Source organism: Lutjanus erythropterus, chromosome 16 (assembly GCF_056507025.1).
Source record: "Lutjanus erythropterus isolate fLutEry1 chromosome 16, fLutEry1.hap2, whole genome shotgun sequence".
Lineage (NCBI taxonomy): Eukaryota > Metazoa > Chordata > Actinopteri > Lutjaniformes > Lutjanidae > Lutjanus > Lutjanus erythropterus.
This window is the reverse complement of record NC_139332.1, coordinates 25,007,173-25,024,608: the sequence shown is the minus strand read 5'-3', so window position 1 is coordinate 25,024,608 and position 17,436 is coordinate 25,007,173. Positions and strand designations below refer to the sequence as shown.

At 39.8% G+C, this 17,436-nt stretch overlaps 1 protein-coding gene across 2 annotated transcripts; it reads left to right on the top strand.

Moving 5' to 3' along the window:
• The first annotated feature begins 498 nt into the window (after positions 1 to 498).
• On the top strand, positions 499 to 16,250 carry LOC146313159 (ceramide synthase 2-like). 2 transcript variants are annotated; one of them, XM_084738695.1, is made up of 11 exons: positions 499 to 852; positions 7,814 to 7,987; positions 8,133 to 8,250; positions 9,375 to 9,493; positions 10,713 to 10,770; positions 11,107 to 11,157; positions 11,762 to 11,854; positions 12,656 to 12,784; positions 13,142 to 13,248; positions 14,117 to 14,270; positions 15,396 to 16,250. In XM_084738695.1, the coding sequence occupies exons 2-11, from the start codon at positions 7,815 to 7,817 to the stop codon at positions 15,540 to 15,542; spliced, it is 1,149 nt and encodes a 382-aa protein (XP_084594821.1). In that variant the 5' UTR covers positions 499 to 852; position 7,814; the 3' UTR covers positions 15,543 to 16,250. The 2 variants fall into 2 exon arrangements, with proteins under 2 accessions (XP_084594821.1, XP_084594820.1); XM_084738694.1 differs by lacking the exon at positions 15,396 to 16,250 and having other exon boundaries at positions 14,117 to 14,556.
• Positions 16,251 to 17,436: the final 1,186 nt, after the last annotated feature.

Here is a 17,436-nt window from a genome sequence, read left to right as displayed (position 1 = left end):
TACATTTTGTGCTGACCCTGCACATAGCAGCACTTTGATTGCTGGTACTCCTCTCGGCTTCTCCACATGGGCGCTGACTGCAATACTGTAAGTAATACACTACCTATGGATAAGTATATGCAACTCCACTTCAAATAATCCCAACTATTCCTTTAGCAATATATCACTCTGAAAAAGTTATTATAGGTTTTCTGTGTAAAATATCAATTTGAAATTTAGGCTAAGTTGTCAGATAAATGTAGTAAAACATTTGCCTGTGAAATGTCGTAAAATAGAAGTATGAAGTGGCATTAAATGGAAATACTCAAGTAAAGTACAAAATTGTCCTTATGTACAGTGCCTGCGTAAATGTAGTAAAAGCTTCCACCTCTGAACAGCAGTGCTGAGTGCTTCTCCACCGTGAGCCTGTCTCGTGTGGCACTAACCACCTCTCATACAGAGCGGCGGCTTACGTCACTTTAAATAGCCTGCTCCCCCCCAGTCCACTTTTAACATACTGCCACTATACCCGACCAATTGAACTACCCGGCTGAGCAACAAGCCGAGGAGGCCCATGCAGATTACTTTGATCAGTCGGAAAATTGACAAACCAAACATAGTTTTTTCCTCTTTGAACCACCCACAAAGGATTGTTTTGAGAACAAAGTGCGACACTGTTTTTTTTCCTCCCGAGAATGTGTCGAACCTAAGTTTAGAGAAAAGAGAGAAAAAAAAGGCGGATTGCAGCTTCATTGAGCGCTCAACAAGTTGGAGAACTACATGAAATCCCCGCAGCTACAACAGGAACAGAGGAAGAGCAGCAGCGGCGTACATTTTGAGACTACATTACCTGCCTGCACACAGCGAAGAGAGGTAAGTTGACTGCACCGTTACATGATGGACGATGCGTTCGTGTCAGTTTAGACCGTTTAAAAAAGGTCTCAAATCATAGACTTCCCACTCGAGCACGCACCTTGGGCTGCTATTTTTAGACAGAAATAGGAGAGTCATCCTCCCGGGAGGATTTATGAGAAGTTTCAACCGTCAAACTCCGCTGACACGCTTCAACCGAAGAAGCCCTCGCGCACTCAGCCGTTGGCAGCCGTGAAGTTTGATAGGGCTCGCGCATCAAAGTTTTAAACCAGCCAACAGGCCTGCGGTCGTCGGTGATGTTTGTTCAGGAACAACCACGATAAGAGAAGGTCATGAAAATATCGAAGCCGAACCAACAAAGCACAACGGCCGCCTCAGAGGAAATACAGAAGTTGTTTCCAAACGATAAACGGCCATTTATATCGCGCATGGAGTAGGTTACTAAAGTTTTTTTTTTTTTTTTTAGCGTAAACTGGAGATGTCGCCGAGGAAAACTGCCCCTGCTTTCTCTTTTTACGTGCAATTCAAGAATTAGTATATACGTGGCCTTCTGTGTTAGGCATAGCGTGTGTTGGCAGTCAGTTTGGTGTTGGGAAACTTGTTCAAAGCTCCATCTCAGTGAGTCAAGTTGTCTGTTCTGTTCCGCTATGTCCGGGAGACTCCCCGCTTGCGCCATGCACTCAGCCACTCCCTGTGCCAGTTTACGCAAACAGCGTAGAGAGCTGTGACTTATTACAAATAAGTTACTGTGATTAAGTAGTTTTTGGATACTTATACTTTTATGAGTATATTTAAAGTCTGCACTTTAACACGTACTTGAGTATGCATTACACTGTGTAATCTAGTTACTTTTAAAATCAGAATGGAGTAATGTGTACAATTTTGAATTAATGTCCAAACCACTCATTTGCATTTTTGTAGCCAGCAAGGTTATCTGATTGCAAACCAGCCGATGAAACTCAGGACATATAGACTAATATAAATGTACATGTAATGTTCATGTATATTTAAAGTGATAGTTCATCCAAAAATGAAATTTCACTCAATATCCACTCACCCCTGTGCTGATGTGAGGATGGTTGAAGATCTCCAGTTCACAAAACACTCCCGGAGCTTCAGCGGAAAACAGCGTTGCAGCCAAATCCAGTACAGTTGAAGTGAATGGTGACCAGTAAATTAAAAAAAAAAAGAACACAAAATAACCCACAAAATGTCTCCATACTGCTCGTGTGGTGTAATCCAAGTGTCCGTAAGTGTTGCTAACCATTTACAAATCAAAAGTCTTCCAGTGGGCTGAATTGGACCCTTTGACGGGCTGGTTTTTGATACCCCTGTTCTAGATTTGAAATAATCCAGCAGCCTCCAGTTTCATGACATCATTTTAGATAGTAGATATGAGTCATTAATTTGTGTCCTGGAAGCAATTTAAGTCGATCTTATTCACATACCTCAACTCCACAAATTTGGCTCCAATGACTTTACAGTGTGTACAACATATGATAGCTTCAGGGCTTCAAGGTTTTAGTTAAGGAAAAAAAAAAGGTTCCAAAGTCTGAAAAAATAACCCTGATAGTGTCATCAGTTTTATCATAGCCTGGGTTTGAGACTTAACATTTTAAAGGTGCCCTGGGGAGTTTTATGTAAACAAACAAAAAGTTTTGTTTGTATTCAGTGTTTAGGGCCGCCCACACCAAGAAAGATAATTGTAGCCTAACAATAACTATAGTGATAATGATGTGGGCATTCACACTGATGAACGATATTATTTTGTGATGCTGAGCACATGCAGCTCACTCCAGCTTTGTTGGTAGCGTCTGAAAATGTATACTGATGACCTGTTTTGGCAGAGACGCACGGCATGTGGAAGCGCTGCTATATGTCAGTTCTGGAGTGAGCAGCAGTCTAACTGAACACACCAGAAGCACATTTCTACATGCAGGGCACCAAGCGATTCAGGTCCTCCGCTGTTTTCTAATCACATTTAGGGCTGATCTTAAATAAACTTGTGAATGAAGAGCATGTGTTCTTAGATAAAAAAGTGGACCCATCCTCCCTCCCTCCTTCCTTCCTGCCTGTCCGATGCTCTTCTGTGTCCCTCTCTGCAGACACAACTGAGGAATATCTGGAATAAGTGCATCGTTTAAAAAATGCAACCACAAACAGCAGTGATGCAAGTTTTCTAAATATAGTCAATGGGCAGATTTCATGTATCATCATGTGGAGGAAGGAGGAGGAGAACAGCAGGGAGAGGGCAGAGGAAGTGAATGGGCAGATAGTTTAAACGCATGGGATGCATATTTCAGAATTTATTAGAATCAGATAATTTATATCATATATAATATATAATTTATATTGTTTATAGTAGATTTGCAGTCCTGATATTATGTTATACAAGTGTTTAAGTTGTAGGCTTTAACCTGTAAGTTTGGGTGGATTTTGATTGGCTGCCTGTGTTTACCGCTGCTTTGCAGTCGTCTTCTTCCAAGCCTTTTGCTGGTTCATTGTTGCATTTCTTGGCACATTGCCAATACCTGTAGACCACTGTAATAGTGTTAAATTATAAGGAACATGTATTGCTAGAGCACAAGAATAACCAAAATTGGAATCCACTCTAAAAAACAAAAAATACAAATTGCTTATTCAGTAGGAAGCCTTCTCTCTTAACTGGAGGTGTGCAGTTTTTTGAATTGTTGGCCTTTTTTTTTAGTCTGTCACTTACAAGTCCTTCAACTTTACTGTGCAGTATTTAATCACTGGATTATACCTTTACTTGGTTAAAAAAGGAAAGACTCATAAAGAGCTACAGACAGAAATGCCATAGATGTCACAGAAGCTGAGTACACAGAAACAAATAATATGAAAAAAAGATACAGACGTACATGAAGCATACAGCTCAATTATACCAATGGATGGTCTGTAGATGGTCAGATAGAAGTGAGGATAGTCATTCTAGTACCGGACTGTACTGTCGCTTGTCATTGTGGAGTGCGGTGTGAATTAAAATTAAAAGTGAAGCTCGAGTCACTTCTCTTTGTGCTCCTCCAAAAACACCACTCCTGTTCCCGGACACTAAACCAGTGGCACCAGAGTGGACACGGTGCACTTTGGTCTTAACAAAAACTGTCCTGACTATGGAAATGTGGTAGGTTAGTGGTGACTGATGATACCGGACTAAATGTTAGAAATGCCAGTGTAAATGTCAGCCAGAATAAGAACAGATGGAAGATAATACAACAAACCAATTAATGCAGAAACCATCTTCAGGATTAAATTCACAAATACTGTTGGCACATGCCTGTCATTTTCTTTCCAGGTGGAATTGTGTAAACGGAGTACCTAATATGCCTTTTTAATCCAAATTGTGATTAATTTAATAACTTAAAAAGGTCTGTGTTAAGCTGTGTACACCAGTCTACTGGTCTTACTTGTTTGTTACGCTTCATACTGGATGATTCATCATCATAGCTTGGCTAACAAAATAAAATGAGAGTTTATTTTAGCTTGCAGCAGTTGCACCTGCTAAGCTGCTGATGCCTGACCTGTTCTTCTGCCAACTATTGATCTCCACCAGTGAGTAAACTGCTGAGGAAATCATACACAGACAGCTGACACAGTACTGTTGAACTCACCTTTCAAATATAAACATCTAGGGATGCAAGGAGATAAGATAAGATATTCCTTTATTAGTCCCACAACTTGCCGTATTTGCCGTATAACAGCAGCCAGTAAGCATTAATAAGAAAACAATAGTAATAAGTAACCAACCAATATAAATAGGAGGATAATAGGAACAGTATTAACAAGAGAAAATATAAAAGCATACAGGAATAGTATATTCAATATAAACAATAAACAGACTCAACAAATCTACACCATTGCACATAGAAAAATATTGCTATTGGGCAGTGTGATACTGATATTGTCCTGCATAAGGTGAAGTGAAACCTCAGTATACATTAATAGTGCAGTCATTGTCAGGAAGAGGCTCAACAATGAGTGAGACCTGCTGTAACAATCTGCCACTAGTGTTGCGCCATCTTGGATTTAGATGGTTGGACATAAACCATGGCCCTATGGACCGTGGCTGCAAAAAATTTCTCCGTGGCCACCAAATATTCCACTTAGATGGGTCCCTCTGGCCAGAAAGTTTTATCTCATACTGTGAGCCTTTGGCTTTTGTTTCAACATTTCACAAAAACAGTGAACAGTACTCGAATGTGACTAACTAGCTACTGATATGTCAGAGCTAATGAAGTGTGGAGTTGCTAAGCAAACTGCTAATGCTGTCCTCACAGAAGATCCGGAAACACAAAAGGCAGACTAATGGCAACACAATTTAGGAAGGGTCATCGTTACGGAGGGCTGTGTTAAGTTGCATTAAAGTGCCTTTTCTGTGCTGTTTTTACACAAGTTAACATTTGGGCCATGAGAAATGCATTTTGGCTGCTATATTTTGAGGGCTTGGCGGCTTTTTGGACCAGTGCTTAGAAAATTAAGTGTCTATCCCTGTCAATAAGGTCAAATAAATCTTTATTGATACCCAGTGCAGAAATGTGGTTGTTGCAGCAGCACAATAACAGAAATATGTATAGAAATTGAAATAAATAATTAATAAATGTATATAAAACTAAATAAAAGAAGTAAGAATTTACATTTACTGCATCTAACCTGTGTACTGTTACTAATGGTTGCCTTTAATGTTGCTAGTTTTGTGAATTTATCTTCTTTTGCTGCCAAATGCAATGAACGCGAGCTGTGTAGTTTAGATGAGCTACAGAAGAAAAACATGTACTTAGCATTTAATAATTGGGATGCACACCTGAGAGCTTTTGCAGCCTCGAGGCTGGTTTCCAGTTAGACAGAAAAACCTTCTTTGTGTTCACACAAATCCCATAATTCACTCCGGGACTGAATACAAAATGTGCACCCATTAACACGTTTTAACACAATCCACAGAGAACCCGTTCTCTGTTCTCTGTTTGACCCTTTTTAACAGACTTATCATGACCTGCGGACAGCTGAGCACAATGGTGGGCACATTGCGAGAAAGCTAGGCTGTTTTCTGGAGTGAAAATAAAAGCTTAGGGTAGATTTCTGACACGAGAGATGGCAAACAGGAGGCAGCAGGTTCACTGAAATCCATACACTGGTTAACATTAAAAGACAGGAGAGTTGATATTTCACTGCTGTTGTTTCAAGGTGAGGCAACCTGTTGTTAAAGATCCTGTTGAACTCCTCTGCTAACAAATGCAGCTAGCATGAATTGCTCTGCATTCATAGTAAGATTAGCTTATAATGAGTCAAAGTCCACACAGTCCTTGTTAAAAGATCTGTCAGCAGATGTGTGATAACCTGAATTTCCCTCTTTAATGATTTGCTTCAGAAAGACGTTCACACTTTGATACAAAACTGTAAAATGCTGTTGCTGACACTGTAAGTCCACAGGTGAGTGTTTTATTTTCACTGCCAGTAATTACAGCAGCACTGATGTCATCCCAGGATCATGTTGCTGTTTCTGCACTCTAATAGCAAAGCAGAAAGAATGATCTCTGTGTCAAGGTATCCAGTGTTGCTCCTTTTCAGTACTTCGGTCCCTCCCTGCAGTTAAATACTGCAAACCAAACCTGAAGTCTTGTTGTAGTTATAGACTCCACTGCTCTGTGAGCCTGTACTTAAGCACACGTGCCAGGAGAATCACAGGTTCTAAAATTCAGTTCACCCCTACCAAACTCCGTAACACAACATGAAAAACATACCACAATCTCGCCAGTAAATGTAATGCATGGTAAAATGTCAGCAGTGACATGGGTCTAAGAGATTTGTGAACAGGCATGTAATTTATGAACTTAGGTAAATCCAATGCTAAAGTTGGCGTAGCTGTTTGTATACCAGGCAGACACGACATATAGTGCCGCTGTTTGCCTTTCTGCACCCTACCTCGCAGTGAGCCAAGAGCGAGTTTCACACACAATATATATAACCATTTACATAAACATAAACAATAATGCTGAAAATTGTGGTCCGTAAATAGCCGTTTTAAGTTGAAAGAATTTTATAACTAAGAGTACTGAAAAAGTACAGCATAAATAAATTGATATTGATGCCAGAAATAGGTCTGTGTTTAACAATGCTGGAATTGCTCTTAAGATAAAGCCTTTAAAGCATGGAGATGCCCAACGTGACAACTGTTGGAAATGTGAAACCATGGCTGTGTCCAAAACTAGTCCCTATTAATAACTTTACAGTGCAGTATATTTACTGTCCCAACATTTTATTTGAGTGTCTGAATCCACCATACAGTGCCCTTCACCCACACCAGATTCCAAAAGGGAACAAGGGAAAAAAATAACATCCATCCATGGCATGTAAACTACTTTTTGTTAACAGTCCTACAGTGCAGTGCCTCAGATTTTACAGATGCAAAACCACTGAACGACTCTACGTCTGACAGTGATGATGCAAAATGATGATGATTAATAAGTGTCCAAACTCTGTACTTACTGCTCACTACTGAGTCAACTATTGACCGTCCATTATGTGGGGAGAAGAGAATGAGTGAAGGGGGGAGTGATTTCCGACACAGCGTGTGTGTGAGTAAATATGCCATCCAGCTGCTGGAGTAGTTTGTTTTTCAAGGAATCTAAATAAATGCCGAACTGAAGTCCAGGTTAGAGCCCTGAATGAACTCCCGTGGGTTTTGTGATTGTATTGTGTGCAGCATAACAAAATCTTGACAGGAAATACCCAGATACAGCGCCTGTTGCAGATGCCCAGTGAGATTAATAACCTCCAATCAATACTCATTCCTCTCAGCCCTCTCTGTTTCCTCTCTTTCCTGTCAGGGTATTGTCAGAGCTGAGCGAGTCCCGTAGTGTATCTAATGGAAAGTCACCAAGCTGACAAAACCTTCTTTCCACATGATACAAAAACAAATCCTTTTCTCCGTCTGTTTCGTCTTCAGGATGTTGTCTCGGCTGAGTGAGCTGATATGGGCGGACTGGATTTGGTTTCCTGAAGGCCACGGCTGGGATGACCTGAAGGACCACGATGGCGTAGTCTTTCCCAAAGCAGGGGACCTCTGGGCTACCGTACCCATCGCTTTCTGCTTCCTCATCATCAGACAGATATTCGAGAGGTGAGGCCATCTCTTTACGTCTTGTCACAAGATCATTTCCCTGTTAATCTACCGCCCTACTTGTCTGATTTGCATGTTTCTCTCTGACAAATGTGAGCCGATGCGTAAACAGTGTATTCCACCTGGTGTATTTTCCTCTTTCCAGGACAGTAGCGATTCCTCTTGCCTCCCTGCTGGGAGTGAGCGACAAGAAGCGTGTTTGTGCTCCTCCAAATCCCGTCCTGGAGGCCCATTTCTGCAGTACATCAAAGCATCCCACACAGGTAATCATCCTGCATACTTCAGGAAACTAGTGCTGCTTCATACATATTGCGTGTCCTTTGGCGATGAGTCTAATCATAGAATTCAAAGACGCTGGTGTTCGAGGTGTAAAAGGACAAGAATGATAAAAGTATCACATCTCTTCATACCCAGGTCTTACAAGACCAGTCAACTACCATCATTTTACGACATCAAACATTCACAGGATAGTTTGGATTATTTGAAGTGGACTTGTATGATTATCAATATCAATAGTCAGTGTATTATCCACAGTAGATGCCGGTCAGCATGCCGCCTAGTTTGGAGAAGCTAATCAATGTAGTGCTGTGGACAATGTCAGCAATAGGATGTATTTTACCCAGTGAAAATAGGTCCCCAAATTACTAGAATTTTAATTGTAAACTGTATTTAAAATATTTTCACCACTTAACTTCACCACCACTTGCCATCAAACATCCTTTTCCGATGGGAAACTGCTGTTAAAAAAAGCCAAATATCACGAAACGAAAGCGAAATCAGTTATTTTATCTCACAGAACATGGGAGTTGCTGTTCTACAGCTGCTGTTTGTTTGTTTGTGTGTCCACCAAAGTCACACAATAACACAAACAAACAGACTGAGACAGCAGTAGAGATGCTATTTCCGTGTACTGTGAGGTAAAATTACTGATTTGTAAAAGGAGTCTGGCTAAGCAAGACAGAGTGATATTTGGCCAACATGATGACAGTGTGTTGTAAACAGTTCAGTTGGTTTGAAGTGAGCAATATTTGGCTTATTTAAAGGCTGTTTCCTGTTGAAAAAAGGCTGCCTGATTGTATCACAAAATGGTGAGAATATTCTAAACGTAGTGTACATTTAATCTGATTTTGTACTTTTTGAGTTATATCAATAGAGTTGTCTGCATTTTCTCAAATATATTGGGACTAGATGGCACTGGGCTTGTGGTGCTCAAAGGGCAAAAAAAATATATTGGAAATATTCATCATCAGTGTCTCTCTCCAAAAATCATCACCTGGTTTATCAATCCATAGTCCTCCAATGATGGATAAAAAACACTGGAGGCCAGAGAAAAATATGTATTTTGAGAGTACTGACTCTTCTTTCCTCGTCCTGTTTTTGTTGTCAGAGCTCCATAGAGAGTTTAAGTAAACAGACGGGCTGTTCAGTGCGACAGGTCCAGAGGTGGTTCAGGCAGCGGAGAAACCAGGACCGGCCCAGCAAGCTCAAAAAATTTCGGGAAGCAAGGTAGTTAAAGTCATCCCATTTTCATTCTGCCTGTTTTGAGTCATGAAGTATCTTTTACTCACTTGCTTTGAAATGTCTTTTTTTTTTTTCATGATCTGTGTAGATTTCAGGAAACTGAATGGGACCAACAAAGTTTTGATAAAGTTTTTACAGATATTGTGTTGTGCCGTTTACAAATTGCATAATCTTTAAAGCAGCATTTCCCCAGCTAAGGCTCGGGACACCTGCATCAGCTCACACTCTAAATTTCAGGGGTCATTAGCTGATTAACAGCATAAGAAAACAAAAATATATGTATTCATTTAATATATGATGTATTTCTGCCATGAAAAAACATATACAGATCTGCAAGGATTAGTTGATTAATTGATTAGATGTCAACTATCAAATTAATCACCAACTATTTTGATAATTAATTAATTGTTTTGAGTCATTTTTTAAAGAGAGAAATGTCCAAAGTTTCTTATTTCGGCTATTCAAGTGTTAATATTTTTTTGCTTTCTTTACTCTTTTATGACAGTAAAGTGAATATCTTTGGCTTATGGACAAAACAGGATGTCCCTTTGAGCTTTGGAAAACAGCTTTCCTCTTTCTGCCACCATTTTTGGACATTTCGGGACCAAACAACGACTCTATTAATCAAGACAATCATCCTAATCATATAAACATTAAACAAAAACACTGAAGCATTAAATGTTGTTTTTTTTTTGTAAAAAGCTTTGATATGAGTTGCTACTACAGAACATCAAAAATGATTCCAATGTACTGTATTTAAGTGCTCCCTGGTGTACTGATGGCTATTTCCTCATCACTGTATTGGCTTCTAACCCTGATACACCCAAAAACATTCCTCAAATTCTGTTGCAAAACAATCTGCGTGATGGGAGGATACATATTGCACACTCAGACAGAAAAATGCTGAAAATGTAAAACACACTGGGAGCAATCTAGGTGTTTCCCATCGGTTTGTCTGTTTTATCATTTCCTTGTGAGCTGAAGTGATTGGTCTGACACGTATAGTAAAAACTATCTTAAGAAAAGTACACAAAATGCACAGGTTGCTGATTTTAGACGGATGTCCAATGCCGACGTAAAGACATCTGTGTCCCCTAAACCCAAAAGCTTTGTGGTGTTGTTTGACCGTTGTGTACGGGTGGGATGTTGTTTTTGTGGCTGCCTGAGAACAGGATTTCTGAGATCGCTGTGCATTCTCTTACAGTTGGAGATTTACCTTTTACCTTCTTGCTTTCTTTGCTGGCCTGGCAATCCTTATTGACGTGAGTACTGTGTCAGAATCTGGCTGACACTTAGACCATTTGTTTACAATAAGCACAAACATCACTGCATGTCTCATTTCATGAAATTAAACCATGAAATAGACTTCAGTCATAACTGGATCAATTGACTGGTTGCTTTTTTAGAAAAATAAGGGAGGATCTGTTCGTTAGATGTTACATATGCTGCAGAAATGTAGGAAAGTGAATGTTGACAATATTGGTTCCATAAACAGTGTTTTCCTTGTTCTTCTTTGGTGTTTTTGTGAATGAGAGTGGTTGTGGTGTTGTGTTGGACACTTAATCCCTCATTAATAATGAGTATCTATCTCGTCCCAGAAACCATGGTTCTACGATATGAAGCTGATGTGGGATGGCTTCCCAAAAATGGTATGTGAGCAACAATAACCTGCAACCTCTCTCCTATGTTTTAAGTTTAAACAGATTTATACGTTCTCTGCTGGAAGTATGAAAAGGTGAAGCAACTGACTTCTCTTTTTCTTTAGCCATTTGTTTACCAAAGGGATAGTTTGTCTTATTTCACACTGGCTTGTATTAGGTACTAATCCATAGTCAGTGTGTTAGCTACAGTTGACACGTCCTATTTGAAGAAGCAGAAAGGAGTAAAGGAGTACCAGCATCGAAGTGTGTACTTAAATGTACTGCTTTGGACAGGGTCAGCAGTAAAAATGAATGTTAGCCACTTAAAACAATCCCCATCTAAAAAATCAATATCAGTTAAGTGTATGCTATATTTAGAATATTTTCACAGCTTTACTGTGCTGTCAGACAGCCTTTAGTGATGGGAAATCATCATTTTGTTTGTTTGCTTCTGTTTTTTAAGGTGACTAAAAGACGTTTTGCTGTAGATCACCATCTACTATAGCTAATATACAGATTAGCTAATAATCCAAACTATTTCTTTACACACTAAAGGGTAAAATAATTTATAACATGTTATTCTGAACGGCTTTTTCTTTCTGTTTTCTTTCAGCCACTGTTGCCTTCACAGTATTGGTACTACATGATTGAATTAGGCTTCTATCTCTCGCTTCTTTTTAGCGTAGCATCGGATGTCAAACGTAAGGTAAGTGATACAGCGCTGTCTCATAAACTTTGTTAGCTCTGTATATAAAACCCCTCAGAAACCTTCCATCAAGAGAGATCACTCTCTGAGTGCACAGAATAATGAGAATGATCTGTTTTGTTGGTAGTGTATTTTGAGGTTTTCGTATTGATTTCTCCATTAAGATGTCCTGACTTCATGCATTGTATTGAGTGGAGCTGTCAGCAGTAAGAAGGCCATTAAAGATAATGTTCACTTCACTTCTTTTCCACTTTGGTAAAGTCAGAGTGAGTGAAGCTTAACTGTCTGTCCGGTCGGGGGATGTTTCATCTTGAGGTGACCTGAGAGTTAATGTGTGACTGGGGGAATCACACTGTGGAGAGACAGATTGACCATGTTGTCATCCGGTCTAAACATTGTTGTGAAAGGTGGCAGACCTTTAAACCTGTCAGCAGATTGAGAGGCCTGGGTGCCAGCTCTTGTTTTATAAATCCAGCTCACAAAGGAACACAAGACACTAAATCTGTAAAACCAGAACAACAGTTTTCTGGACTTTTTCCAGAGCTCGTCTGTGTTGAAAGCAGCCTCTAATGTGAGGAATTGTGTGGCAACTTCCCATCAAGTTCCTTTTTTGCTACTGTATATGGATTTAGTTTGTTTTTACAGCCATAAAGCCCTATAATTTGCCATGTGCAGAAAGTTAATCATTTGTAAATTAGACATCAACCTGGACGCACACTGTCGATTAGTGACCAGTCTTTACAGCTCAATCAATAAGTGACCAAACTGTTTCTTTTACACTGTGTCTTTCTGTCTCTGCAGGATTTCAAAGAGCAGATAATTCACCACATAGCCACCATCATGCTCATCAGTTTCTCCTGGCTGGTCAACTACATCCGGGGAGGGACTTTGATCATGTTAGTGCATGATGCCTCTGACTATCTAATGGAGGTATGAAAGCGTGCTGAAATGGCAGGAAAATAGGTGCTGAAGTGATAAAAAACTGGTTTAAATGTGTTTTTATTTTTTTATTTAGCAAGTAGCTTTTTAAGTAAAAAAAAAAAAAAAAAAGACAAGAGAAATATACATTTTCCAGAGTTTTTTTTTTCATATACCTAGAGCAAGAAATTTAATAACACTCACACAGCAGTGTAGAATGAATGTGTTACCCTGCCTCCTGTCCTAAGATTTAGCATTGCTGAATAGCTTGATGTCAGAGCAGTGTGCACCTCACAGTTCACTATCTGCCCTCTAGAGGTGAACACATGTAAAGGTTTCTCTGTGATCTTGTCTGTCTTTCATTTCCAGTCAGCCAAAATGTTCAACTATGCAGGCTGGAGGAAAACCTGCAACTTCATCTTCACTATGTTCGCTGCTGTCTTCATCGTCACCCGCCTTGTCATCCTCCCCTTCTGGTAAAAATGTTGTTACATGTGCCTGTAACTGTAATGATGTGACTGTGTGATGGAAACGTTTGAGAAAGTTGTGCAACATTGACAAGTTTTTGGCTTGCTTATCACTTTTTCCTCTGTGCCGTAGAGCTCACATTTGGACCGAAAACTTTTAAAAACAGTGAGACACTTTTTCATTTTGATCAATGTGGGCGCTAAAGTTTATTTTGTCAGTCCCACATTCTGTCCTCACAGTCGCATCAAGTGAGTGTTAATCTGCTGCTCAAAGTAAGCAGGGGACAGACAAAAGTTTGGACGTGTTAGTGGGTTGATACTGAGAGACGGACATTGTCGGTTTTTGATCTTTTCATGGGATTTTTGTTAACAATAAGAAAGTTAAAGTATAAAGTCAGCAGCATCTTTTTAAACACTGCAGTTTGTGTTTCTATGACTGTACATAAAACAGATGTTTTCCTGCTACTCACTGTAACATGCCTCCACTCCCAAACTGAAAAGAGTACAAGCGGGGGTGTTCATACTGTCCTGTCCCTGTTGGCAGCTGGAACATGATGTTCAAAACAGACTAATTCAATCATTAGGAAAATAAAAATACCATCTTATGTGGGAAGCTACGATGAAATGGCTACGATAAATATGCAGTATACTCTGTTGAATATATTATCATGCAGGTAGATAATGGAAACACAAACTGATTAATTTTGCAAAAATGTCATGTTTTTGTCTTAATTTGTTTAAAACTTGAGCTACAATGTATGGGAAACATAACAACAGGCACATTGTGTACAGTCCTGGTCCCTCTCAATGGGCTTTTGATGGGGACTGTAGGTGGCTCTGACTGGACTCTCTGTTCTGCCTTTGTCCTCTCGTCCAGGATCATATACACGACGTGGGTGTACCCCCTGACTCTCTACCCGCCCTTCTTCGGCTTCTACTTCTTCAACGGGCTGATGTTTGTCCTGCAGGCTCTGCACATCTTCTGGGCCGGCCTCATCTTGCGCATGGTCATCAAATTCCTACCAGGCAACGTACGAACCGCCGCTTTCAATTTCCTCCGTAATACCACATTAGGGAGTAATATTTTTCCCCAAAATGTGACATTTTCTGTCGCTGGAATCCTGAGAAATGCAGTTGATTTAAGGTTTAACCTCAGCAATCAAAACACAGTGGCCATATTTCAGGCAATACCACATACAACAAGGCCTGACCACTTTAGATTATTATTTGGCAGTATTAATAATTATTGAGGCAGGAGAAGGCCATTCATGTTAACCACCGTTAGAATTAACATAATATAAACTTTGCAGGCAGCTTGAACTTGTATGTATGTTGAATTGTATAAACAAACGAAATTCTTCAAAGCAAGTAGTTTGGTGTTTTCAAAGTCATTCTATGCAGCTGAGACAGATTTCATATTCTGTTTGCCTTCAGGGGCGACTGGCGAGAGTCCAGCAGAAGGCCCTCCTCGTGTGCGCCGCAGTGTCAGATATAGACGGCCTAATAAAGTCAGCGATCCCTCAAAGTTAAACAAGCAGACCTTTCAAAAAGCTGTCACTCACTTGAGATTGTGGATCTATGCTATGGCCGTCTTTCTTCGGTGTGAGACAGGTGCATTTTGCCACAGCCAACTGTTGACTGTAAATCTGTCATATTCTGCCGTGTTTGCCAGCATTTCGCCCAGGGAGGTGTTTTACATATACTCCAATTCAGTGGTGCAATTACAACTGCTTATTGTTCAAATCCGGCTTTAATTTTACTTGCACTTAAGTATGCATTACACTATGTAATCTACTTTTAAAATCAGAAATGAGAACTGTGTACAATTTGAATTAAAATCCAAACCTTTCCATTTGCAATTTTGTAGCCAATGAGGTTAAACTGGCCAAAGAAAATCATGATGTATGGAGGAACTAATAGTCTCAGTAGTTTTTGAAAATACTTTGCACTCATAAGTGTTTTATTTGTAAGTTGAGTGATAGTTTAGCACAGATTGTCAATACTCTACCTATGATCCAGTGCACACTGTGGGTTTTTCTAATTATTATTTTTCCTAGTAAACAGGAAATGGTTTAGATAGGCCTTTCTGTACCGCACAATACTTTTCACCTCAAACCAGCAGGTGTACATATTTCCTTCTTGTTTCTACCCGACAGGACATCGTCCAGGACGAGCGGAGCGACAAAGAGGAGACTGAGTCAGAAGACGAGGGCAATGACCGCGAGCTGAGGGAAAAATCTAAAAACGGCCATGTGCAGAACGGCCACACCCCCCTCAACAACAACCACAGAAAGACGGACTGATCGGACTGTGAGATGAGGAGGCTGTGTGAGGAGTGACGACGGGCCCTCGCACGTGGCCCTCACCTGAAAGCCAAAGAACGGGAGCATAGCGTGTTGAACGGGGCAGCAGGCAGCAAACACACACACACACACACACACACACACACGCTCATGTCTTCTTATAACCTTCTTTCTGAAGCACCGGTAGTCCATTGTGGATAATTTCACTTCTTCTGTGGATTAAATAAAATGCAGAGAGGAAGACTGCGATGGAGAACCACAATGATCTGTTCAGCACCTGAGCAGCAGAGTGGTTTTCTCATAACACACACACACACACACACACACACACACACACACACACCTTCTCCTCCTTTCTCTCCCCTATAAGATCCTGTGCTGTTGACCAAGTTGCCACATGTTGCCGAATCTGCCTGCTTGTAGCTTTATGTTTTGGTACTAGAAGTATTTTAAAGAGGTGCTGTATTTCCTATACAGTCGGTTAAAACTCTTCTGAGTGTTACTGCCCTTAAACTTGACTGATATGTGCTCTGAATAACCACACTGAAGTCAGTGACATTGTGAGGAGCATGGAGGTGAATGCAGCGATGTCTTTTCTATGGACCATAACCTGATTTACTGACGTCCAGAGTATCAATTAATAGCAAATTTGAGCGAGTTAGTTGCTGCAGCTGCCACTTTTTTTTTTTTTTTGTCACTTTGGTTCTGGCCAAAGGTTTTGCTAAAACATACTTGTTCCAATAATGTTTAAAATTGGAGATAAATGTTTTTTAACAGTCTGAATGAGTGCGAGAAGGTGCTACATCTTCCACGTGTGTTGAAAAAGTGCCTTGTGTGGAAGTTTGTCTTAAATGCTCTGCCTTTTGGGAAGCAGAACGCACAGAGATCATTTTAAATGTTTGTTCTGTTTATGCTCAATATCTTTTTAGTTGTTTGATTTTTATGTTCCTTTATTTGTTTTCAGTCCAGTCTACGGTTTAAATTTGGGAGCAATTTGTTTTGAGCGTCACCCAAACTAATCAGTAACTGTTTATGAATTCTTTTTAAGGCTGGACTAGTCAATAGCATTTCCATTCAGTGTTTTTTTTCCCCATCCATCCATCCATCCAAAGATGCACTTTATGGTTTCTTCTATGGAGCAGCATTGACTAAATATCTAGTAAACAAGCTTAGAAATAGTGTTCAAATTCAACCTTATCTATTTTTAGTTTAGAGAAGTAAATTTTGTTTCATATTTATTTTAATTATCTACCCGAGATCTTCCTCTTTGTCAGTGTTTGGTTCATTTTGTAAAAAAAAACAACAAAATGTTTAATGAAATCGTTTGTACAGAGGTAAAAATGAAACACCAAAGTATGGTTTACATTTTGTATCACCTTGTCATTTTCAAGTGCCTTCATCATTTCAATTGTCAATTGCAAAAAAAAAAAATATATATATATATATTGTCCCTTTGTCTTTATTTCAGCTGTCTTTGTGCCCCAACACGTCCAACAGTGAGTGCACTGTACTGTAACGCTCTGGGCGTCTAACTTTCCTCCGCTCAGGACGACCAATCACCTGCAGCTCCCTCTAAAGAGCTTTGCTTCAACAGAAAGTGTTTTTATTCTGCATAATGTGTTGCTGAGATGTAAAATCATAATGACGATGATGATAAAGATAAGTGTGGATTACTATTCTGTGTCCTTAATGGTTTCGTCTTTTAATTGGAATCTGAAATTACACTTTGACGGGGTTATAAAGGTTTAGTTTCAGATGAACACTCAAGATTTTTAATATCACACCAGTTGAGTGGAGAGAAAATAATAATGAAGCATGACTAACTGCTAGAGACCTTTTTAAGGGTTTCCCATATATTGATTTGATTTGTCACTCAACACAAAATTAAATGGCA

Coding starts and splice junctions, on each gene's coding strand:
- LOC146313159 (XM_084738694.1), top strand. CDS start 7,815: ATGTTGTCTCGGCTGAGTGAGCTGATATGGGCGGACTGGATTTGGTTT. Junction 10,771..11,106: donor GCCTGGCAATCCTTATTGAC/GTGAGTACTGTG, acceptor ATCTCGTCCCAG/AAACCATGGTTCTACGATAT. Junction 12,785..13,141: donor CCTCTGACTATCTAATGGAG/GTATGAAAGCGT, acceptor TTTCATTTCCAG/TCAGCCAAAATGTTCAACTA.